At 35.9% G+C, this 26,788-nt stretch overlaps 1 protein-coding gene across 1 annotated transcript in view; it reads left to right on the forward strand.

Moving 5' to 3' along the window:
* The window catches only part of LOC145980597 (haloacid dehalogenase-like hydrolase domain-containing 5), a 43,252-nt gene extending 24,911 nt beyond the window's left edge, over window positions 1-18,341 (forward strand). The window contains exons 3-7 of the mRNA XM_083113637.1: window positions 2,360-2,563; window positions 3,187-3,398; window positions 6,619-6,807; window positions 14,215-14,392; window positions 17,298-18,341. Coding sequence (XP_082969763.1) covers window positions 2,360-2,563; window positions 3,187-3,398; window positions 6,619-6,807; window positions 14,215-14,392; window positions 17,298-17,453 — 939 coding nt within the window. The 3' untranslated portion in view covers window positions 17,454-18,341. The remainder of the gene's footprint in view (window positions 1-2,359; window positions 2,564-3,186; window positions 3,399-6,618; window positions 6,808-14,214; window positions 14,393-17,297) is intronic.
* Window positions 18,342-26,788: the final 8,447 nt, after the last annotated feature.

A 26,788-nucleotide genomic window follows, 5' to 3' on the forward strand; every position in this document is an offset into this window, starting at 1 on the left:
ACACAAATCAATGACAACTAATGTTTTACTTTTCTTTTGCAGACTGGAAAAATGTTCACTAACTGTCACAAAGAAATTATGTGCATCGATTTAAACTATTCAATTTAACATATTCACAAGTATTCTGTGCATCCTAATCATCCACCAAAGGCAGTTTACACAGAAATAAAATAAATAACTTTTAAGTAGTCGGAACGTAAGCTTGGCATACTGGTTATACTTATGTATACTTATATTAATGAAACAGATCTGAATAGGTAAATTGTAGTGAACAAGAAATAGGTGGCTGCCATATTGAATTGTCTTATTTTGGAACTAGAAATATGATATTAGGGAAAATTATTGTGTGTTAAGAATTCCATCTATTAACACACATAACTTCATAGTACTGGCACTGCTGCAAGTTTCCAGGTAGCATCAGATGTACAGAGCAATCGTTTGAAGTGTAGACCACCCTGTCAATGTTTGCGCTATTGGCAAGCAAGGCACTTGCAGCCATATGTCAGCACTTTAGACTGTCTGTGAATCAAGCAGACAAGTTTCCATAACTAGTTTAAAGAGTGATTTATTTACTCACCAAAATTTATGAAAGAAGATACTGAAACTGGCCACTTTCATTGTCCACACATTTTTGACACCCCTTGATGAAGTTACCCATAACTCACTGTAGTTTCCGTTGATTAATGTTGGCAATTTCTTTGCGGATGTTACATTTCAGCTCTTCCAGTGTGTGTGGATTTGACTTGTATACAGCATTTTTAAATCTACCCCAGAGATAAAAAATGCATGGAGCTTTTACACCCGGGAATCTTGTTTCAAATTGCTTTTGAACTTCATGTGCTAATTGGTTAACACACATGAATCATAAATACATTCTGTGCAGTAGAAAAGATTTGCTGAGCCATAATACACTTTGTGGTTGAATACACTAGAAATACACAATACGTAACAAGCACCCCATCACTTCACAGTCGCCAGACGAATAAAATAGACCACACAATAGAAAGAAAGGACCCTTATCACTTCACAGTCTCTTGTCTATTTTCAGGACCTCCGTGAAAACCAGTTTCAACCCCCCATCGCCAGCTTACATTAGTGGGTGTCTTAATAAAGATGTATCAGAAATGTGTGTGCATCGAAGGTGACTAGTTTAAACACCCTCTTTTATAAATCTGATAAGTAAATAACTTTTTAAAATAATTACGGAAACTGTTGTGTGCTTGCTTCATCAACCCTACGATGCCGGCATATCACGATGAGTACCTTGCTTGCCGATAGCACAAACTGGAGTACTGGAGTAGAGAGCATTGTGTTCACCCCTATTGTTTGCAATGATGAATTGATTTAGTTTAATTTCGTCTTGCTTTTCTACCACTTTTGGCTAATCACGATGATGAGGATGAATTGCGATAGATGATGTTGATGAAGGAACAATCAAATACATATAGTGGTAACACAACCCAAGCCCCACAGAGGATTATAGTGCCTGCGAGTCTAGGCACCATAGCCTCATTAGCCTGTAATATTTCAGTTACTAGGATGTAATATGTGGAAGTTAGGTTGGCTTTTGGGTATCTCTGAAGGAGGTCACCCCTTACCTTACTTGCAGTGACTTCACACTAATAGTAGTAATGTTTAACTGTTGAAAATTTAGTAATTGATAAGTGAATGCAAGTTAGTCAGCCTCCATGCAGAGTGGTAAGTATAACATGCTAAGGAACCAGGAGTCACAGGTTCGAATCCTGAGTAAGGCATGATGTATTGTTGTGATGTCCCATCATCCTTTCATCACTTCATCATTCATCCTCTTAATTGAGATTAAACCAAGGGGTAGAATAGTGACATAAAATAGCTAAAATGGAAATAGAGTAAGTAAGAGATGGACTGATATGAAATTTTTGAAGATACCGATAAAGTACTAGTATAAAATTTATCAGTAACCAATATTCTGCCAATTTAAAATAAAATTGCTAATGTTCTATGAAAAAAAAAAAGGAATTTTGCACTAAATTACTGACTATTTATAGGTATATCAGTTCAGTACAATGATCAGTAATTTTATCAATACACCAACATGACTATTTCAGCCAATATCAATCTGTACCAGCCGGCCCCCATGGCAGAGTGGTTAGCACATCGCGCTACAACGCCAGGGGTCCCAGGTTCGATCCCAGCCTGGAAATGGATGTTTGTTAGTGTCCATTCATCAATTTCATCAGATCATCAATCATCTCCATCTTCGTAAATTAGCCAAAAGTGGCACAAAAAGCGAAGTAAAATAAAGCAAATCAATCTGTACCAATTAATCCATCCTGGTATTAATTTATGCCCATTAACATGAATATGTTCATCACAACAGGTTTCTGAGGATCAAGTGGTAATGGCTCATTCTCCACTGAGAATGTTTCACCAGTTTCATGATAAGCATGTGCTTGTGTCTGGTCAGGGTCCAGTAGAAGAAATAGCACGGAATTTGGGATTCAAGAGGATAACAACTTTAGAAACTTTGAGAAATGCATTTCCTCTTTTAGATGCTGTGGACCATAAACGTAGAATTACAGTGGTAAGTTAGATGCTATCTTCAGGATTTTATTGTTTTAACTAAGCAAGCTCTCTGTCTTTTTTTTTTTTACCTCATTTTTCATGAGAGTTGTAAGCACATGCCACTTTGGTGTAGTTGGAGTATGTATGTTAGTGCAGAAGTTGTCAACAGCTTGTTTTGAGTTTTCTTTTAATTCTTTAAGCTTTTATTGGGTCAAATAAAGTGCACGAACACGGTGATGGACAATTTGCACAGTAGTACTCATGGATCCCACTGTACTTTCTTTAGAATTTCTGAAAGATGGTTTTCTTTTTCTATTTCACTTTATCATTATCAGAAATTATCAGAAATTCCTTCCTTCTACCCTCTTCTATGAAATAAGCAAGTAAAAGGACTTGACATGTTGTTTTATTTTCCTATTATCACAATATTAATTTACTTTAATAGTCCATGGTCTTTTTAGCTTCTGCCCCTTCAGCATCTCATTTTTATACAGCCCCTAGGCTATGAAAGCCTAGTGGCAAATCTCCCCCTGGTCAGTTGTGCTAAATGAATGCATGTTGCATTGTCCTGTTTTGTACTTTGTAAAATAATGAAATGTACAAAAATAGAGAAGTTTATTTCACAAACAATTTTCCTTTCAGCCATGTTCATTTGAGAACTATTTTCCACGCATTGAAGCAATAGTTCTGTTTGGTGAGCCAGTGAGGTGGGAGACAGCCCTGCAGCTCCTGATTGATGTTCTGATGACAAATGGTTTACCTGTTGAATATCCTCGCTCAATCAACTATCCTCATATTCCAGTCTTGGCATGTAATATGGACCTTCAGTGGATGGCAGAAGCCTGTATTCCCAGGTAGGAATTTTGCATTCATATTGTGTGTTCAATGGATGTAGGATGTATATAGCATTACCCAATTAAAGCAAAAGGTAATTCATAATTCTGGCTATGTTACACCCACTACAAGTGGAAGCATTTTCCGTGCCATTTTTCTTAATATTCCCCCAAAAATTATAACATTTCGTTCAAAATGCTTCCATGTACAATGAAAAAACATCTAGAGCATTTCAGTGGTATTGCATATTCCATGCTGTATTTCGCAGGTTACATCTGCCCATGGGCGTCCGGAAGGGGGGGCAAGGGGGGGGCCGCGGCCCCCCCCCCCTGAAAAATGAAAGTCAACCAAAATATATGTATTGCACACATATAATTTCATTTTAGCCACAATAATATGTGTTAATTATAGCATGAACACCATAAATTCAAATTTAAGCAATGTTTTTTAGGGAACAACACTATTTTTGTAGAAGATTTGCCTTCGTTTGCCCCCCCCCCCTGGAAAAAAAATACCTTCCTTGCCCCTCCCTGGAAAAAATCCTGCGGACGTCCATGCATCTGCCATAGCATAACCAATCAGAAATTAGTTCTGCGTGACAAGTGCAGATATATGGCAACCGAGGGCTATGTAACCAACATACCATTTCATATTTTAAAATCCAATAAATATTCAACTAGGAGAAGAAAAAAAAATTCATGTGAACAGTAATAGATACAAGTTAATATAATTGATGACATACAAGTCAATGGAAGCTTTTAAACACACAATTGATAATATGACAATATTCACAATGAAGAATACAGTGGTTGATAGCACTGCAAACATATTAGAAATGTGTTCTCATGGACAGTGATTTACTTAATAATTAAAGCATATTTTTTAAACAGTAAAATGTAGTGCAATATTTTTTTTCTCCATTTCCATAAAAATATATTCACAATACTAAGCTACTCAGTAAACTCCAAATTTATTTAATGTTTACAGCAACACGTACCTTCTATATTGATATACTAACATATGTTAGTTTATGTTAATACATTCGTTGGTATTATTTGTCTTTTTTAACAATTTGGGTAACCCAATAAGTACCTATGTGCCCAATATAGATCACTGCTAGTTACAATACATACAAAAATAATATGATTTTTTAAAATCTCAATATAGACAGGTATGAATTGTAATGTTACAGGAAAATGATGTTTTGAGTTACAGTTTGTTTCATGTATCTAATTAATTAAATAACCACTTGACCTCTTAAATGACTTCTGTTCCTCGTGAATTTGTTTTTAAGCAAAAACTGAGTATCTGTCTTCCATGTTGTGTATATTATATGTAATGTTTTCTGCATTCTCTCCAATCACAAATGCTAACCTGGATGTTCAAATCATGTGCTTCCATGTAAAGTAGTGCCTGACATAAAAACAGTTATTAAGATTTTTTGGAAGTATTTATGCAGCGGTGCTCATTCGGTAACTCATCTGACTGCCATACTAAAGGTCCCGGGTTCGATCCCTGGCCAGTTCAAATCCGGGAACTTTTCTAACATTGGAAGCGGCCCCGGCGCCCACCCAACGTCGAATAACATTGGTACCTGGAGGAAACCCAGGGGGGGTAAAGTTGGTCAGGGGCATGGTGCTGATCACATCACCCCCACCCACGACCGGATCAAAAAAGTGTAGGGCGTTACCCCCACACCCACTATATGCCTTCATGGTGTGGTGCTAAGCACAGGGGAACACTTTACCTTTTTTATTTATGCAGCATTTCTGTTAGCAAAAATCTTAAAAGGAAATGCTTACATTTAAAGCATGCCTTTTGGTTATTTGTTTCCTTTGTAGTGTAAAGTTCATAACAGATTTAAAAAAATAAACATTACCTAAGATATTTGGTTAAAATAAAGCTATTGTATATTTCCATTTTATTTCCACACCATTGAAATTCTCCACATCGTGAAGAATAGCATTTGTTGAGACTTTCATTTTAAACCTGCACAAGTTTCGTGTATGATGCTATTAGACTTCTAAAATGTGTTTCCAGTAAGAAAATTAACTAAAAAGAGTGTTTTTTGAAGTGGAATATACACACGGACTAAACAGAACTAGAGCTAGCAAGCCTCTGTGGCAGGATGGTTAGCACAGCATGCTGTGATACCAGGGGTTCTGGGATCAAATTCCGACCAGGGCATAGGTATTATTTGTGTGTCCCTTCATCAATTTCATTATATCATCACTATTCATCATCTTTGCAATTAGCAAGAAGTAAAATAGACCAAACCAATCAATCAAAGAACTAGAGCTACTGTTTTCCACACAAAACTCATTATCGCAATTAGTCTAAAGAGGCAAAAATACAATGTAAAGTAAAGAGAGATCTTGGTTTAATGAATGAATTAATTAATTAGTTATTTGTTACATCATTTTTCTGCTACTTTTGGCTAATCACGACTTGAATGCATATTTCGTTTTTGATGGAAACAAAATGTGAAATAACACACTTTAATATTCATTTTTCATGTTTTTGAAAGGTGAGGTGTTTTCCTAACATATTTTGTCATGAAATGTTGCAAAATGAACTGCATAATGTGAAATGAATTCTAAAGCATGAAATTTGGAGTTTATTTACCAATGCAACACATTCTAAAATCTGAATTATCCTGTGAGTTATGCAAATCATGGAAAAATGTTTAATTCTGTTGTGAATATTTGAGAAGGAAGAAAATATTCCATTACACAGGAATAAACTTAATACTCCGATAACTTCATAAATGTGCTATTAGAAGAGAAATGCTTATTTTGTGTAATAAGTTTGTTTTTTAAATCAAATTCAGGGTTTTATTCACCATTTTAGCACTGAAATGCCATTTTATATGCTACTTTTAACCCCAAAATGTGCTGGGTTTTTATACCTAAATCGTGATATTTTATTCACTATAAATATGTGGCCCTCATGATACCATGAGATGGATGAAGCAACAATCACAAACTCATATGGACGGGACACAACACAATTCCTACAGAGGATTATTGTGGCTCAGGTTCAGGCACCAGAGCCTCGTTTGTCTGTAAAATGCAGTCCAGGGTGTACTATGTGAAAGAGAGGTTGACATTTGGGTGCCTTCAGAAAGAATCAACCCCAAGGAGATACAAAGAGAGGTAGGGGAGCATACATGCACCCGTTATATGAATAACCAATTAATATGTGTGTTGATTGAATTGACATACAAACCTTTCCTTGCAGATTTGGACACGGTGCCTTTCTTCTGTGTTTGGAGAACTTGTACAAAAAGATAACAGGTCATGACTTAATTTATACTGCTCTTATTGGAAAACCCAGCGAAATAACATACCATCATGCTCACTATGTGGTTCTGACTCAAGCTAAACAAATCGGAATAACGAAGCCCATCAAAAGGCTTTATGCAATAGGGTAAGTATGTTGTTTTTTTTTAATTTAATGATATTTGGGCCATGTGTATGCATGAACATTGGCATGAAACCATAGAATATTCTTGTGACACACAGTGTTAATATTATGGGTAGAGCACATTAATTTGTACTCTAGGTATCAGACAATATAGGCATATTGGTGTATCAGTTTATCTGTAAAGTTACTGATAATTTTACAATCTGATATAAATTCAAATGCCCAATTTATTTTTACGGTAAATATCTAAATACTATACTCAAGTTTCTCTTTAAAAGCAAAACCCATCACATACAATAATTAAGAAAAATAATTACCAAACAAATAAACATTGGTAAAAATTTATTACATGGAGATGCAAACCCTGAAATAGCTTGTGGAACATGTAGTGCAATAGTTCAATAGAATCAAATAAGTAAGAGTGAAAATAATAATGTGTCAATACAACAGAATGCTTTAAGTTAATTTTCAAACTAAATTTAATTGAAATTCAAATTTCAAAATAACTTACGCATACATTGCTTTTATGTAGTGGTGAGCCTACAAGATTTTTCTAAGCCTGTATTTGCTTCACTGATCTTACACACACACCTGAATTTTGTACTGTGTTCGCAGCTTGTTTCCCAAATCACAGGAATGGGAAACTTTCTCTCCTTTGTAGTAAACAGAATATCTGAGTGTGACCAATGACACATCCAAATGTTGCAAGATATTTTGTGTGTACATTATTTCTGCCACAGAAAAAATACAACTTCTGTTGCCAGTAACTAATTGGAGACATGTTTCTTTCAAATGAAGCAACCAATTAACCCTTAGACACCAGCCATGACACCTGTGTCACAAGAATTGTTGTGTGACTTTGGGAAGATCCTGTGTATCAGATAATGTTTGTAGATACATATTTTGAGTCATATGAAACTTGAAGCATGTCATTTGAAATTAGAGTGCGCGTCAAATCTCCTGCATATGGCCTTGAACGACTGAAAAGCACCAGCGAATCACAGATGTGCGGCGTTTCCTAGTTCAGAACCTGTTTGACCTCGCTACTAAATTGTGTTCCTGGCACTCAGATATAAATAGATTATTTCAAGTGTCAGTAGTTCAACAGATGGAAAGATAATGAATTTGCAAGTATGTACGAAAATCAAGCGTGATTGTAGCTTATACCGTTCCCTCTGTAGAAGCAATGTTATTATAAACGTATTTGCATTGATTCATGGTGGTTGCGGTAAACGCGGTTTAAAATTACTTACGTGAAATTTAGAACATTTCGTACTTCCGCGTTGCACAATTTAATGGTTCAATCCTATTAATTTCGAAGATCCACTGTCTTCATTCACAAAAGGGTACGGCGTTTGAAGCGGAGATGGTACCGCGTCACTACTTTGTTTGTTCCCGGGCGGCGGTGGTTGCGATTTTTCCCGTTCGGCAGCACTGGCGCGCGCATCTTGGTTTGTGTCGTCTGCTTCCTGTTGTCCGGTGGCGTTGTCAGTTGGGGGTTGGGGGGCTGGGCAGCATTGCTCGGTAATGTGCCGTTCCTGTTCCCCGCGTGACTGGAGGGGGGTCGGGTATGTGCATAGCATCTTTTCTTTTTCAGGTCGGGGATCTTTCTGAGGACCGACCTGAAAAAGAAAAGATGCTATGCACATACCCGACCCCCCTCCAGTCACGCGGGTAACAGGAACGGCACATTACCGAGCAATGCTGCCCAGCCCCCCAACCCCCAACTGACAACGCCACCGGACAACAGGAAGCAGACGACACAAACCAAGATGCGCGCGCCAGTGCTGCCGAACGGGAAAAATCGCAACCACCGCCGCCCGGGAACAAACAAAGTAGTGACGCGGTACCATCTCCGCTTCAAACGCCGTACCCTTTTGTGAATGAAGACAGTGGATCTTCGAAATTAATAGGATTGAACCATTAAATTGTGCAACGCGGAAGTACGAAATCTTCTAAATTTCACGTAAGTATTTGCATTGTATCCTTTTTGCTCTCCCTTCGTTCCTGTTTTTAAAATAATGTTCGAGTGAAGAATAGAGAAGTAACATTGACTTTAAAAGGTGACAACAGCAAAACCAATGACGGTCGTAAATTTCTAATGGAGAGAAGTGACATTGTTACGTCAAGGATAAAATTCCATCGTACAATGCCCGAAATTCGAGTGTCTGGTGATTCGAGACCAATCTTTTACTTTGACGAGACATGGGTAAAACAGAACCACACATTAAAATGTGTTGTTAACTTGTTAACGAAGAATTTGACAATGTAACACAAGAACAATGGGCCGCTTGTGTTAAACATGCACAACAATTACAGGAAAACAATTTTGTAAGGGAGATAGATCGGGACGAAATTTTGGACCCAATTATAATAGATTTGAAGGACAGTGACACAGAGGGCGAAAGTAGTGTGGTCAGTGACGATGAGGACAACGACGGCAGTTGTTGGAGTGACGAGGAGCCCCTGGCAGTCCCTCTGGCATAATCAGGTATGATCTTTTCTCCCATTAAGTTTAATATATGTTATATTATCTAATGTTCCGCGCTCTCCGTGACAAGGCGTTTAGCTCAACCACTCTGTCTCTTTTCCGTGTGAGATTTCGACATGGCACCGCTGCAGTGCGCTGCTATTGGCTATCACCATATGCAGGAGATTTGACGCGCACTCTAGTAAAGTTTAATTTCATTGTGACTATATTTTGTGGGAGGGGGGCATGGCAATAGAACACATATGAGGAATATCAGATAATAGAACACACATCAGGCAATATACAGGTACAATTTTGAACTGTCATGTCACAGCATTGCCTACATGGGGGCCTGACAAATTCCAAATTTCGTAAAAATAATCAGATTTATTTACTTTTGTCATAGTCTTCTTCTTCTTCATAAATGAAAATTGAGTTTTTAGACCACAGTCTATACTGAAGAGAACAAGGTATAATTTGTAAGAGATTCCAACATAAATTTCCCGCCGAAAACAAGCATGGATTTTACATTAGAGTATTTGTTTTCTCCATAAGTATCAGCAGCAAGTGTGCAATTCTTGCCACGAGAATAAAACATACAGTGGAACCCCGATTTTATGTTCCTGGATTTTACATTTTCTCACATTATACATTCAATTTTGATGGTCCTAACACAGCAATATGTTATAAAATTTTTCTTGATTTTACTTTTTCTTGCATTTTAAGGTTTTTCAGCTTTGTCCCCTCAAAAACGTATAATCGAGGTTCCACTTCTACTTGATAAATGCAAATTAGGATTATTTGACCATAGGCTCCTAGCTTTTACTGAAGAAAACGAGATATAATTTTTAACTCTACCATTCATAGTATCCGAGATATTTAAAAATAAAATCTGATTTTTTAATTTCCCACCAAACAAAAAAAGCACTGCTTTTACAAGAGAATATTTTTTCATCTGAAAGTATCAGCAGCAAATATGCCATTCTTGCCATAAGAATGGAGCATACATCAGGTAATATGGAGGAAATGTTTTAATCCCTCATGTCCCAGCTTTGCCTATGTGGGTGCCTTATGTGATTTCTTCTATTTGCTGGATGAAAATTAGTTTTTCTCGACAGAGGCTTGTAATAATTTATAACTCGAGCATTTGTATTTACCCAAAGATATATATTTATTGAAAACCTTGAGAATTTTAATTTTCCCACCAAAAAAAGAGCACGACTTTTATATTAGAATTTTTTTTTCTCTCTGCAAGTATAAGCAGTATGTGTTCAATTCTTGCCAGGAGAATGTAACACATATTGGGTAACATGCAGGTATGATTTTGAACCCACACATCTGGGCATTGCCTACATTAAATTTTTGAAAAAATAAATCTTTTATTTCCTCCTGCTCTTCTTTTATTTGTTAAAGGAAAATTAGGGTTTTTGGAATGCTGACAATATGAGGTATTATATTTGTAACTCTAGCATTTGTAGTTTCCAAGATAAAAAATTATTATTCAAATCTTGGCAATTTCTCGCTTGAAAATGCTCCCGACATTAAGGCAAAACTGAGGAAATTGGCGCTGGCATCTAAGCGTTAATTTAGAAGTAACTTTTGCATGCAACGACAGTGAGTCAGGAGTAAATTTGCAGAATGACTGGGTATATGTAATACACAAGGTGAATCATAATTGCCTCTGGGGTTTCGAATGTTTATAGTACAAGAACTATAACACAGAGGAAAAAGTTGCATATCAGTACATAAAGAATCTCTCCATGTTTGGTATGTACCTTACAGCTGCAATTTTTAATACAATGGTGGTTTACAAAACCACTGTTTTGTTTTAAACTATAAAAACTATGGTGGTAGTATTATTTATATTAATTAAGGTAAATGCCCCAGTGCACGACCATGTACCAGTAATCGACCAGTCATTTTTAAAAGTCAAGAAACAAGGGAATGTTCATGCCTAGCAACACGAGAAAATATTTGGCAGCACCATACAACTCCCCACTTCTGTCGTGTGAACAGTAGCCGGTTCAACAAGAAGAGTGTCACCTGTTATCCACATAACATTGTTGGTAGCACAAATTTTGACTTGTTTTCTTGGTTTCCTTCTCAATTTTATTAGAGACAAGTGTAACTTATTTGACAGTTAATTCCTTTTCTTTCTGTTTATTTGTTTTCACCATTACTTCAACATAATGTGCTTCTATGTACGTTAATATTTTTGAGAGTTTAAAATCAAAAACTTTGACTAATGATTTTATTAACCCTATGTCGAACATTGGGATATACATATCATGATTGCTCCAAAGTTTGACACCTGTGTCGAATACTGGACATGCTAAATAAAACTAGTTCGCATTAACGATGACCAGTATATGGAGTGAAAATGAGTCGGGTCTAAAATTCAGATTCATACGACACTCGGACCCAGTGTTCGACCACCCCCAGTCGATTACTAGTGTATTACCTGTCAAAGATTGGTGAACGCGTTTAGATGTTGTTTATTGACTCAGGGTATTTAACTACATGTCAAAAACTGAGTTTACAGAAAATGAAAAAAAAAACCCTTCCTTTGGTAAATTAAGTAACATCCGACAATTATGGGTCCAGGGGAAGAGCAAGGGCAAAGGCCCAAAGTTCAAACTTTTCCGTAATTACACAAAATTTCCAAACGCCATAACTTCAGTGTTTTCCAAAACTTGGGGCACAAAAATTACATATCCTCATAGAGTGGTCTTTTGTCGTGCTCCCCTCCAAATTTGGTGCATCAGGCATACATAAATTTTGAACATTGTCCCGAAGCTGGCAACACTACCGCTTTATGAGATGTTATTTTTTACCCAAGAACTATCAGTCTGATTTAAACAAAACTTTGCACTGTTGTAGAAATGTACCACCGCTACATGCTACATTTTTTCACTCACTTTGATCTATTGAGGGGGACATAGAGGCCATTTTTTTTAAAAAAAATAATAATTTTCTTCTTCCTTTATAACACTAATTATTGGGAGGTACAGTGTATAAAATTTACCTCCGATAAAAGCCCTGTCTTTAAGAAAGAAAACAGAACCAATTTTATCTCTCCGACAATTGGTTCTTGAGCAACAATTTTTTTGTACTTCGCGGCAAGTTTGAAAGCGGGAGCTTGAAGAGGTGCCGGCATCAATGAGAATACTCCCGTGAAATTGTGAAACAAGGGAATAAATTTGTATGAGTGTTTGAAAACATTATCCCAGTCAAGAATTTTTAATTTTACTATTGTCTTGTCTGTAGGTGCTTCTGTTCGATATTTCATATGAAATCTCCATTGTACAGTCACTGACGCTGCTAGGTTGTGACGATTCCATTGCGAGTCAATGGTATTGTTACAACCCAGCAGTGTCCATCTGTACCAGCACAACTGACTCACATTTAGCAAATTCTATGATGCTTTGTGTTGACCAGTGCATGCCATGTTTGTGGTGACTGCGTTATACTGCCACCTAGCGGCTAAATCTATGATTACGTGATGGGGACTATTACGAGTGCAAACTTGGAGAGATACTTTATGTATTGATATGCACCTTTTTGCTGTATAGTTCTTGTACTATAAATGTTCAAAACCCTGGAGGGAATTATGAATCACCCTGTATATATACACACATTTTATGAAAAAAGTGAAAATTTGGTTGATGTCAGGGATTTGTTATGTATATCGGTTAGAGCCTTTTTATTGAATGTAAAGACTGAAATATTTTTCAGGGGATACCTAGAGTTTGGAAACAGTGCTATTTTATGAAACTGTTTTATGGTATCATTACTTGTAATGCAAGAAAATATAAAACCAGAGATTGATTTTTTTGATAAGGAAGGTAATCTGAGAATGTAAAATTAAGTGTATTGACCTGCAGTTATTTTTATTTATGTTTTTTTGGAATTCATGTCTAAATGTTGTAGATTATTTTTTATATTATACGTACAGTGGAACCCCAATTTACGTTTCCCAGTTTTACATTTTCCCACATTATACATTCAATCTTGATGGTCCAAACATAGCAAAATGCTATAAAAGTCTCCTCAATTTTACATTTCTCCATATTTTATGTTGTTTTTTTTTTCAACTTGGTTCCCTGAAAAACATAAAATTGAGGTTCCACTGTATTCATAATCAAACTAAACACTGCAGAGATTTTGTTTACCATTTATATTGCATTAGTAGGGGCATGCATATTTCGTTTTTGACGAAAAAACAAAATTTGAAAAAACACATTGTAGTGTTGATTTTTAATGTTTTTGAAAGGTGTGAGATGCATTTTGTGACCATGTTTTGTCACGAAATAATGCGAAATGAACTGCAAAAAGCGAAATTAACTCTTAAACACGAAATTTAGGGTTTATTCACCGACGCAACACCTTGTAAGGTCTGAATTATCCTGAGAGTTATGCAATTCCCGGAAAATTGATTAATTCTGCTGTTAATATTGGAGAAACAAAAATTGACTCCTTTACACAGAAATAAACTTAATACTCGGATAACTACATAAATGGGCTATTAGAAGTGAAATGTTAATTCTGTGGAATAAGTGTAGTTTTTAAATCAGATTTAGGATTATATTCACAATTTTAAAACCAAAATGTCATTTTTTATGTGATTATTCACCGCTATAACACCGATATTTTATTTTATTTACCGCTTTTGAACCCGAAATTGACTGTTTTTATACCGAAATTTTGCTTTTTTATTTACCAAAAATATGTGCCTCTATGCATTAGGTTAAATTTAAGGTGACCTCATCATATTAAATTTCATAGCATTCACAGTCTTTACATATTTCATGTTCTTTGTGTTCCACTATTATAACAATTAAGTCTTGGATATAAAATCGAGATATGCTAAAAGTAAGATATTTATTATAAGCAATTGGAATAGAAATTTTACCTTTGTGCTCTCCTTTCTTGTCTTTTAGAGATAATATCAATACCGATGTGTTTGGTGCCAATTTGTACCATCAGTATCTGGTTCAGAGATCTGCATTGAGTACAAAACGTGTTGCTCAGTTTGCAAGAAGTATTGAACATCTTTTGGGTGGAGACTCAAGGGACTGGGAACAAGGTGCTAATTCTTGTTACAGCGTTTTAGTTGAAGTAAGTATACATTTTTTATTCATTTTGTATGAATCATTATTTTGCTTTCAAGAGTATATGTTTTTCACATGCATGCTGAAACTACTTCCATGATCTTTTATTCCATGAAATAACCACAAAATATGGTAAGTTTGGTAAAGTAACTGTCAATCTGATTATTGCTGGCCTCTGTGGCAGTGTGGTTAGCACAGCATGCTATGATGCAAGGGATACTGGGTTCGAATCCTGAGCTGGGCATGGGTGTTCTTTGTAAATGTCCCTTCATCAATTTCATATCATGTCATCATTCATCCACATGTTAACGATTAGTCAAAAGTGGCAGAAAAATATACCAGATCAATCAATCATTCTGAAAATTACCTTTAGTGATGTGTCAACCTCCATTGTGGAGTGGTCAGCACAGCATGATATGATGCCACAGATCTCAGGTTTGAATTGCAGTCTTGGCTTGGGTGTTTGTGAGTGTCCCTTCATCAATTTCATCATATCATCCTTGCGATTAGCCAAAAGTGGCAGAAAGAGCGAAGTAAAATAAATAAATCAAATCAATCTGTAGTGATGTGAACAAAACTCATTTTCTTAAAGAAAATTCGCTGGCCCTCATGGCAGAGTGGTTAGCACATCTCGCTATGAAGCCAGGGGTCCCAGGTTCGAATCCTGGCTTGGGCATGAATGTTTGTGAGTGTCCATTCATCAATTTCATCATGTCATCACTCATCCCCATCTTCGCAAATGAGCCAAAAGTAGCACTAGAAGCAAAGTAAAATAAAGCAAATTAATCAATCAATCAATCTTAAAAAAAATTATTACTGATGTTGGAAAGTTTCAGTATATTTTTTTTAATATGGCAAAAGCTGAAACCTGTGAATTTCAGTGGTGAGATCAAAAGATGGCCACTTAAAGCACTTGGTGGAAAGAAAAATTTGTCGTGAGTTGCGGTAATGGCTGGCTGCAACATGGGCAATGTATTTTGCACCCATATAGAACTATGCAGAATTTTCTTGTCCTGGTATAGAACTATTTCGGACCTCTCGACTACTATTTTGATTGCTAATGTTCCAGTTTCTACATATTTTTCAATACTGTCATAGTATGAAAGCTTAGAATCAACATTTTTTTCTTTTACGTACATGGGTGGAAGGGAGCCTCTCCAGCTTTTCAAGCATTTCAAGCATGCACTTTTTGGAGTGAAAAAAAAATCAGCTTGAGAACTAATTGTTGTAGAGAGTTGATTTTTTTTTCTGAAATGACAGGACTTTTAGCAGAGGTGAAATATACATTGTACATTTACACATTGTACCTCACAATAATGAAAGTTACAGGTAGAAGAAATGAAATTTTTTTTAAAAAATGGTATTCAGTACAATAAACCAAAATGAACAAAAAAAAAAATAGTATGTAGCTGTGGTACTTTCCTACAACCATGCAAAGTTTCATTGCAAATAGTCTGATACTTTTTGGGGAAAAATATAGTGTGTAAGAGTGACAGTGTTGCCAACTTTTAGAAAATATTCCAGAATTTTGCTTCTATCCTTGGTCCTATTGTTACTGGAAAGATCAAATTGGCAGGAAAGCATGAAGAAAAATACTCTTTGAGAACATGTGATGGTCCCCCAATTTTAAAAAAAGTGGGAGGGGTGGATTATGCAAAGTTTTCAAAAGTTGAAATTATCAGGAAATTTTAAAAAATGGGCATTTCCTCCTGGACCCCTAATTGTAAAAGTGAAATATATCAGTGAAAGTGGTGGTTAAAGTGTTACTGCTAGAGGCATGCACATTTTGTTTTTGACAAAAGCACAAAATGTGAAATAACACATTGTAATGTTAATTGATTGATTGATTGTTTATTTTACTTCGTGTTTTGTGCCACTTGGCTAATTTGCGAAGATGGGGATGAATGATGAAATGATGAAATTGATGAATGGACATTCACAAAGAACCAAGCCCAAGTGGGATTCGAACCCAGTACCCTTGGCGTCACAGCACGATGTGCTAACCACTCGGCCACAGGGTCCAGCTGTAATGTTAATTTTTAATGTTTCTGAAAGGTGTGAGGTGCATTTTCCTACCTGTTTTGTCACGAAATAATGCAAGTGAACTGCAAAATGCATAATAGACTCCTGAAAATGAAATTTAGAGGTTATTTACCGATGTGACACTTTCTGAAGTCAGAATTATCCTGTGAGGATAATTATCAATTCACGAAAAATTGATTAATTCTGCTGCTAATATTTGAGAAGGAAAAATGGGCCGTTTTAAACAGGAATAAACTTAATATTCTGGTAACAACATAAATGTGCTATTAGAAGCAATATGTTTATTTTGTGTAGTAAGTGCAGTTTTTAAATCGAATTTGGGATTATATTCACATTTTTTAAAACTAAACTGTAATTTTATATACAGCTATAACAGTGAAATTTTATTTATTTACCGCTTTTGAACCAGAAATTGACTCTGTTATTGTACCGAAATTTGGATTTTTATTTACCAAAAATATGTGCCTCTAGTTATTGCCCATTTCATAAGATCTACCCCATAATACTAAGTGGGAAAATAAAGACATTTTGGATATGCACTTGTTAATAATAGTAACAATAGATGTATTGTTTTGTAATTCATGTATGGCATACCTTCATATGTATACAAATGAACCAAAAAGACAACTGAGATATCATGTGTAGTTTTGAAGAAATGGTGAATTAATTGCTGTCACATTGAAGTGGTAAACATAGCTACTACCTGCCCTGAGAAGGTTAGCATGGTTGATAAAAAGCGTAGATTGTGCAATTTTTTTTGTGTAACATGTAAAAATAAAATATTTCAGTCATTTAATTATGATAAGACCCAGCACTAATTTTTAGTTGTCTATTGAATAAGATTTGATTGAAATATCCTTGAATTTCAGACAGGAGTATATTCTCAACACAGATTAGAATGTATGCTGGACCATTCACCGAGAGATTTTCTGCCTGTAGAAGAAAAATTAAGGGAACCAAACTTCACGGTGAAAAATGTATTAAATGCAATTAACCTTATTTTTCACCAAGAAGGTTTTGATTAATGCTTATACACTTTAGGCAGACAAATATTTTATATAACTTGCAGAATAATTGCATACAGTGGAACCCCGATTTTACATTTTTCTAGGGCCCAAAGATAAAAAACCTAAACACCTGGAGGGAAGGGGAACAAGTAAGATATGATATCATAGTTGATTTTTGAACACATAATGTATCAAGAAGAATTATAGCAATGGAGGGGAAAAAGTAATATGAATCCTAAAAGAAAAATCAAGATTTGCAGTAAAAATCAATGTCTGATTAACAGTACCTCTGGTTTGAGGAGAGGATGATAGCTTTTAGCTGCTGTCTGTTAAGCCTTGTTAGAGTGGTGAAAGTGGCTGATAACATAACTGTGTGGAGGCACTTGTAAATGGGTCATGTAATAACAATTCAGTTTTTGTTTTATGTCCACTTTGTGCATGTATACGCTAATTGGGACTGGACCTACAGTTTAAAGTGGGATCTGAACCACTGTACAATGTGTCTCCACTGGGTATCAAATGTGGGATTACAAGGCTACAATAAAATTCACTCAATGCATGGATCAGAGGCGATCCCAAGACAAAAGATCAAAGGAATGCTAGCAATGAGTAGCACCAACTCCCAATATGTTCTTTGTAGCTGATCAGTGGTGATTCATTCAATGAGTTTTATTTTTTACTTTTAACCACTGTTTTAAATCTTTATGTATCTACGTTTCGGAGACTAATTCTGTCTCTGTCCTCAGGGTAGTGTGGTGTATCTAATTAACCATTTGTCCAGTCCCTGGACATATCTACGGCATCTATATGATGGATCTACTCCATCATATGGATGCCATCCCCAAACCCATCATGTGCCCAGGGACTGGACAAATCATTAATTAGATTCAACACACTACCCTGAGGATGGAGACAGAATCAGTCTCCGAAATGTAGGTATACAAAGATTTAAAACAGTGGTTGAAAGTCCAAAATCCCAATATGTTGTTTTGGAAAGGGGGGGGGGGGGAGGAACATTGATAAACAGTATATTATATATATATATATATATATATATATATATATATATATATATATATATATATATATATATATACACACACACACAGGAATAGGGTTAGAAATGGTGCCAGAAGGGCGGATAAATACAAATAATGAAGGAGACAGTAAACACTTACCACACAAATAGAAATAATTCAATATTTCGCGATCTGAGTCGCATTTTCAAGAAGGTAGATAAAAGACCTTCTTGAAAATGCGACTCAGATCGCGAAATATTGAATTATTTCTATTCGTGTGGTAAGTGTTTACTGTCTCCTTCATTATTTGTGTATATATATATATATATATATATATATATATATATATATAGTTTAAACGATTGAAAATAGCAATTGTACCACTGTTCTGCTTTCTCACCTGATGTCAAATATAGCAACAAATTATGTTGTACAAACAAAATTAAAAGTAGCAAGAAGTAGGTAAATAAGTTAATTTACATTTTTTTTTATTTTAAAGTTTGTAAATTACAAATATGAATCAAACAAATTACTTCTCAGTTTAGTGAAAGAGTTTTCTATTGTCCAAACCTTTTGTTTAGCATGCTTGTGTGTCAGATGTTAATGTCCAGATTGCACTGAATGGAATTTTCAAATGCACATTGCAAAATGTATTGAAGTCAAGGTCACAACTTTGAACATCTGACTTAATGTCAGTTATTCATCATGTTAGTATTAATTTTGATTTTTCAGATAACAAATATTTCAGCATTTCTTTTCATTTTTGTTACTGTGTTGTGTTACAGCCAACATATGTTCTAACAATACATAGTTATCCCAAAAACATGAAATTGAAATTGATTGATTCATGACATTCACATTTCTTAAGATGAATTCTTCAGATTTATGACATTGCATAAATGTTTGATTAAGAAAAAACTATGTGGTAAAGTCCAGCTTGGCTGCACTTTGGTGGAAAGTTCAGCTCAAGTTTGGCTCTACATTAATTTATTTTTGAATTCAACAAAGTTAGTGCATCTATGATGAAGTAGATATTGCTATTTTATACCTCTTTTCAAACTGAATCTCTTTTGTCAGAGAGGGTCTCCCTGATGGCGCAGTGGTAGCGTCGTCGCCTTGTAATCTAGGGGGCCCAGGTTCGATACCCGGTGGAGGAACAAGTGGTTCGGATTCCACTTTAAACTTAGGTCCAGTCCCGATTAGCCTTACTACAGCGCCTTGAATAACGTAGTGTGGAAAACGACCCAAGAAACTGGTTCCCCGAGACGATGACATGTAGATGGCAGTGCGATCGACACAGCTGCTAATTTTGTTATGAAAGTAATGCGGCTTAGTTAGTTTTTGGAATATATTGTGTAGATTTGTTTCTCTAGAAAGGCGGTAAGTGAATTGATGGAAACAGTTATATTTGTGGAGTGATTTGCAGTCAAGAAATGGCATTAATTTGGAAAGAAAAGTAAAATTAATAAATAAATAGCATGCGTAACACAAGAAGAAACATCGCAATGTGATTCCGGACGTCAGGTCTTGGACTGTGTATTAGAGTTTATTTTTCTATGTTATTAGAATATAAATAGTATCCTGAGAGATATTTCATACCGAGGCGACAAACCACAAATGTCGCTTGAAAGCGAGCAGTCGGAAATGAATGCAGCCTTTCGAACCGTAGGGACAAAAGCTCTGACTGCACCGTTTCCTCAAGGAGATTTTACACCAAAGCGACAAACGATACGAGGATTTCACACCAAAGAGACACGGGTCATTCGGTCCAAGGCAACTTTCATACCGAAGTGACACATGTTGCTTGGAAAGGAGCCAATCAAGAGCAACATTTCACATCGTAGCGGCATGACGGGAAGCACAGGCCAGCGTTCGGTTGGTGAAAACCTCAAGCGATAAGTGTCGCGTACCGCTTGTCGCTTTGGTGCGCAATCTCACTAAAGCAAGACACTCATTGCATCGCGTATGCGCGAACAACAAACCACGGCAACATGTTGCAAGCTATTGAGGAAATGGCCCAGTTTGAGCGATGCAGAAGCGACAAAGCGACATGTGTGGCTTATCGTGTCGCCTAGATCTGTTGTTGTAATGTGCGATTTATCGTGTCACCTATCTGTTGTTCGCAAGCAACGCTTGCTAATAGACTGAAGGCACCATGTCGCTTGTCACTTAGTCGGGACCCTCATGTCCAATGAATGCTATTTTACAATCTGGAAGTGTGTGTCACTAGTGTGACAGTGTGATCATCCCGTGTCGCTTGTCCCATTGGTTTGAAAGTTGCCTTACACTCATGTCGATGGCACTAAGAAAGTTTTGTGGGGTTCCCCTTGTCGTTTCATGCAATCATCATTATCATCATCGCCGCGATTAGTTTAAAGCAGAAGAAAAGAGATAAATATCCAAAATACAAATGCTTCAGTGTGTATATCTTTTAAAGAAATGATGATGATGATGATAATAATAATGAACCTAATTCATACACAAAAATTTAGTTGCCAAGAACATTCCACGCATATTTTTTCTCCCGTATTATTAACGAAAGTATGACGATAACAGGATGTGGTCGACTGTCTAGATTGTTCGTTAATATCTTCGCGACCACTGTACCAAATATCATAGCAATTATCACATTCATAGAAATGCTTCATGTAAAAGAATCAGACGTTGCAGCGAAAACTCCATTTACTTCCATTATAAGCAGAGGAATGCCTAGCACGTGTACCGACACCAGCGCCTCTAGCGGTATCATTTTTGAGTGGAACCAGCCTGAGAGCGCAGAAGCATGCCGTTTTCCACACTACGTTATTCTAGGCGCTGTAGCCTTACTGTGCATAAAGTGGACTTAGAAAACCAAATCAACCAAATCTTTTGTCAGAAATGCTTAGTTTATACAATGCATATTTATGGCAATATTTAATGGTGGGTAGGCAAACAGGGCAGTGGTACAGCTGCTATCTTCAATTGCTTATAACTACTGATAAATACAATTTTTTTTAAAAAAAATGTCCCAACTAAAAGTTTCATATATTTTGCATAAATTTGATTCTGCAATAAAAAAGGGGGTTCTCATTTGGAGAAATGAAGTTGGTATCAGTTTTACCGACAGTAATGCTATCTGTGACATAACCGATAGTGCCATCTTATGGCCTGTTTCAATATTTTTCATAGAGGACTTTTTTTCTGCATGACGTGTGTGTTTTCTAGATATTTATATTTTATATATATATTAATATATATAAAATATATATAATATATATATAATATATATATATTTAGATTTTTAGGGGGAGCAGATGTGCCTTCACCCCATCCTCCCACCATGAAGTCGGGGCTTTGGGAGAAGGAAACTTGTTTTATGGCTCTATGCTCTGGTTGTGGGGGAAGGGGGGGAGCATGGGAGAAGAAAAGGGCAAATCAATAGTCTGAATGCTGAAATGAACAAATCCTTGCTTAAGAGTTTATTCAGAATTTTCTATCTGGGGGTTGTATGTTCATATTTAGGTAGTGTAAAATTACTAAAATTTGGACCTTCGTGATAAATTTTAGGGGGTGTTGAGAACATTTGGGATGGATGTAGGAGGAGGGTGTTGGGTAGGAATGTGACGAAGCTGAAAATTTACCGATGCTGATGTACTCACCGACAATTTTTGGAACCGATACCGATGCCGATATTTAACCAATTCCGATACATAAAATTATTAAATAGAAATGGGATGTTATTTTCAGCATGACAAAAATAAATTTGCTATGTACATTTCTATTGCATATCATATGTATATACATATATATTCTCAAGAGATGCGAATGTACATTTGCATCTACAAGTGGTGGTTATGTGAACCTTTAAGAACATGGATTCTCAAGAGATGATTTAACATCAGTACACAAGCAGTTCTTTGAAATGCAAAATTAATTCCTGTTCTTAATGTTGGCAATTTACTGCTGCCAGATTCAACTTCAGAAATACGAGATTTGGAAGCACTTCAGGAAATAACCTACTTCTTCTCTTATCACAAATCTGTTCAGCAACACTGAACACTCAATCACTGAATACTGATGCAGCAGGTTTGCCCAAGTATTTTCTCAGCACTTGCTCCAGGTTTGAATATTCATTTTTGAATTTCCAATACAACAGCAGATCCTGGTTCAGCAATGTACTGTTTTATTTCTGATTTATAGTTAGATTGATCCTCTGAATGAGAGTTTGCAATAATTTTATTACAAAAACTCTACAATAATGATGGATCATAACCTAATTTTCAATAAATCTTACAAAACTAAAATATAAAACTTATTAGAAGGTAAAACTCTAGTATAATCTGTACTGGTTTAAATATCGGATTTTTGCCAATTCTGATTCCGATACCGATGCCGATATATCCATTTCTGCCGATTTTCATACATCTGTAATCGGCTTCGGCACATCCCTAGTGTTGGAGATGTGTGGATAAATCACTGCCCTTGCTTGAAGAAATGCTCTTAACCTTTAGATCCTCTCATTTAACATTGTGCTATTCTGTATGTGAATGCTTCTGAAGAAATGCATTATGATCGCAGTTACTGACACACACTGTCTTGACTAATGCATTTCATTCCTATATTGCTGAGGTCCTTTGAGATGTGTTGTGGTTTTCCTAAGCCATAAGATAAAGATTATGGTTTTGTTTAACAAAGGCAGCAGTAACAGAAAGTGAGAGTTGTAGGGAGTGTAGAGAAGAAAGCATGCACACTTTTAACATGCTTGCCTTTAATCTGCTGATTTTGCATCTCTCATATTGTAATCACCAGCTCTCTCTCTCAAGGAATTCCACAGAAGTACTGTTTTTGGCATTTTAATTGGCAGGGAGAAATTGGATACTGATATCTAGGCGTGTACAGGATCACAAAAAGATTGGACCAGGATTGGGGGGGAAAATTCCTGTTTCGATCCCGACTTCATGAAATGATTTCTTGACTGTTCAGTATCCCAAACAGTCAGGAAATTCCAAATGATCTTGTTTGAAAGTGGTTTAGTCTGCATTTCTCTGCACTCTTTAAGTGTCTGAAACATGTTCGAAATAGCAGATTCTTTTCTAGAAATGCAAGAAACAATTACCTCAGAAGGAAACTGTGTGCAGAAATTGAAATTTCCAGTGTTGTGGGATTTCGGAAGTTTCCCAAACCAAAAATTCTGTACTGATATCTTTTAGCTGCCAGGCAAGTCACCAGTCCTGCAATCTGCAGCTGGCCAGTGGTCAAAGCAACAAGCACCAATGGAAAGATCTGGCAAGTTTTATGACAGGAGCACAACTTGGAGGTCCCAGTTTTGATACCCGGTGGAGGCACATAGTGGTTAGGATCCCACTTTAAACTGTAGGTCTAGTCCAGATTAGCCTTATTGTGCATAAAGTGGACTTAAAACACCAAATCAAACAAGGAACACAACTTGGGAAAACATACAAAGTGGGAATATGGCTAAATATATTACATAGGAAAATGTAAAATGCAGGAACATAAAATTTGGGTTTCACTGTAGTTGCACTTTGTGATAGCACGTGAATGAGAATTGACTGCATAGGCATTGTCAATGGAAATGAAGGCAAAAGGTTAATGAAAGTAAATTGTATCATTGCTCTGGTACTGAAACATGTGTTACAGTGAATGCACTGGTGTGCAATCTCTTTGTGAATGTCAATCAATCTTTCACTTGCATTCATAGCAACTCGTGTATATGATACGTACAAATACATATGTACATTGTGTTTAAAGTAAAAAAAGAAGCAATGTTTGTCATGTTCTGAATAATGCAAATGGCATTTCTTTTGTTTTTCTGTGTACTGTCTTATCTTGATTACTAAAATATTTAGAAGAGAAAGATCTCATTAACCATATTGTAAGAAAGATTGATTGCATTTGCCTTGTACTTGAGCATAATATTGAATCAAAACATAATCAGTCATACAGAAATCATATCAAACCAATGTAGCTTTATTTTACATTCATATATGATATGTTCATATGTTTGTTGTTTAGTTGAATATTTTATTTTTTGTTTACACTGTTGATTTTATTTTTATTGTTTTAGAAGCAGGAATGAACAGTTCTATTGAAATATTAGAACTATATTGGTATGTTTTTTGTTAAACATAGATGTAGTTTTTAGATTCATGCATATTTTAAATTATTAGTTACACTAATAAGGTCATACCGTCAGTGCAGTGTGTATAAATGACAGAAGAAGAACAAAAGTAAAACATATTTGTTTCCATCAAATATATGAAGAGCATTTTCCCATGATGTTTGGGGGTACTAATAGTAACCAACACATCAATGGTTTGAATCCAATTTCTGAAACCATAGATTCTGAACCCAGTTAGCCTATCTGTGTATTAAATTGTTTTAAATTATTTTTTTTCAACCTTGATATTCATTCTGTGGCAAGATATTAAAATTACCAGTTAATTTGCTGATATGAAAAAAACAAAATTCTGCATACTACGTACTTCACTTTGGTGCAGGGAAGTAAAGCAGTCATGGTAGCAGAAATGTGACAAAACTCAATTGCTTGTCAATGTGAATTGGTAATTGTTGGGCCACATATTAAGTTTCGTTGCATTTGCATGGATTGTTGTGTGAATAGAGGAGAGAAAAACATTATTAGTTGTATTTTCCATATCTTAATTAGGAGGTGGCTAGTAAAAATTGTTGTTTCATGACAGTGGAGGTCATCCAGCACATTTGCTTTCCAGAAATTTAAATTCAAATGTTAATGTTTTATCTGTTTTTCCAGAATTCCTCACTTGATTATATTACCTTAACCCATTAGTGCATAAAGTTTACTAATAATGTTTTTTGTATTTTTTTCATAATTTTGGTACTCATGGGGTGTAAATATTAAACAAATACCATAATTTCAGTTTTATTGTTGGTAACAATGGAACTACGGGGTGTGCAATATATTGCACGCTATGCATAGTTAACATGTGTATTGTTTATTCAAATCACAATTAGGAACTTGGTTTCAACTCAGAACATTTTTTCACTGAAACCTATGACTATACTTAATACTACAAATTGTTACAAGCTTTAACCATTTGCACACTTTAACATTTTTTTAATAATAACAATAATTATAATCATATATTATAACTGGTTATCAGTTTTCACGTGGTATTGTAGGAAACACTCAGGATGGAGTCCCACGTTACATTCGTTACATACGTATTTAGCTCTCCCTGAACACTTTTCATTTGCACATCTCCTGACTTTAGGTATTTTCACTGGCCAGTGATTCATCCCATCATACCGCTCATCGACTAATGGAGTTGCTGCTTGCTTTCCCTGGTGTGTAGCTGTTCCAAACATTTTTAACAAAGCAAGAGCTATGTATCTTCGAAAGAGAGAAGGGATTCTGTACAGTTTCTTGAATTCACCTTTTTAGCCAAAATCCAAGCATTGGAAACAGAAACATCCAAGACATATGCAAATATGGGCCACCACCACTTTTTCTGCCTAATTCGTGTGCGGAAGGCAGCAACATTTTGGTCCATTTGGTCCACTCCTCCCATCCCTTTATTGTAGCGAGATATAAGAATCGGTTGCGTGACTGTAATTTTTGCTCTTTTTGCCTGAGACCAATGATTGGCTTGGCCAATTGAGAGTTCCTCAAAGTTTGTAGCTAGGGTAACGGCGCCGTACAAGAATACATCATCACACGAACAATAATCATGCTCTCCTCTATCGTTCTTTCTCGTGTCCTTCTCTTCCACTAGAGTGCATTTCATTGTTCTTCCATCCTGTATTGTCCCTGTAGCGCATATGACATATGCAGATAGCTCTTTTATAAGAGCTACAGAGGTGAAATAATTGTAAAAAAAAACTTTTATGCCCTGCATTTGAAGGAATATCAGCTGATTTTATAAAAGATAACACAATATGTATAGGCCGCAGACTTCAGAAACCCCCAGAGGAAATAGTCCAGCGGAGTGAGATCGGGAGACCTGGGCGGCCATAGTGGCTTCGTAATGATGCACCCAGGTATCACAGATTCAAACAAATGTTACATGAGTTGCGTGACTTTTTGATCACTCGGTAGAATTTTGTGCACATTCAACCTGAAAAAAGGAAAAATTTTATTGAGAAAAAAGAACATATGCACGTATTGATAAATTAGTGTTTGAAGTAAAAAACGAGAAGAGTATATGCCCTCTTTATGAATAAATTTCATTATTTTCTAACAAAAACAACAAGCTTTATACATTGTTGTATAACAAGGCTCAACAATTACATAAAGAAATCATGAAGGAAAAGCTAGTGCAACATTTCAAGCAGAATGCAAGCCACAATCATGAAACA

Source organism: Lepisma saccharinum, chromosome 2 (assembly GCF_977018435.1).
Source record: "Lepisma saccharinum chromosome 2, izLepSacc3.1, whole genome shotgun sequence".
Lineage (NCBI taxonomy): Eukaryota > Metazoa > Arthropoda > Insecta > Zygentoma > Lepismatidae > Lepisma > Lepisma saccharinum.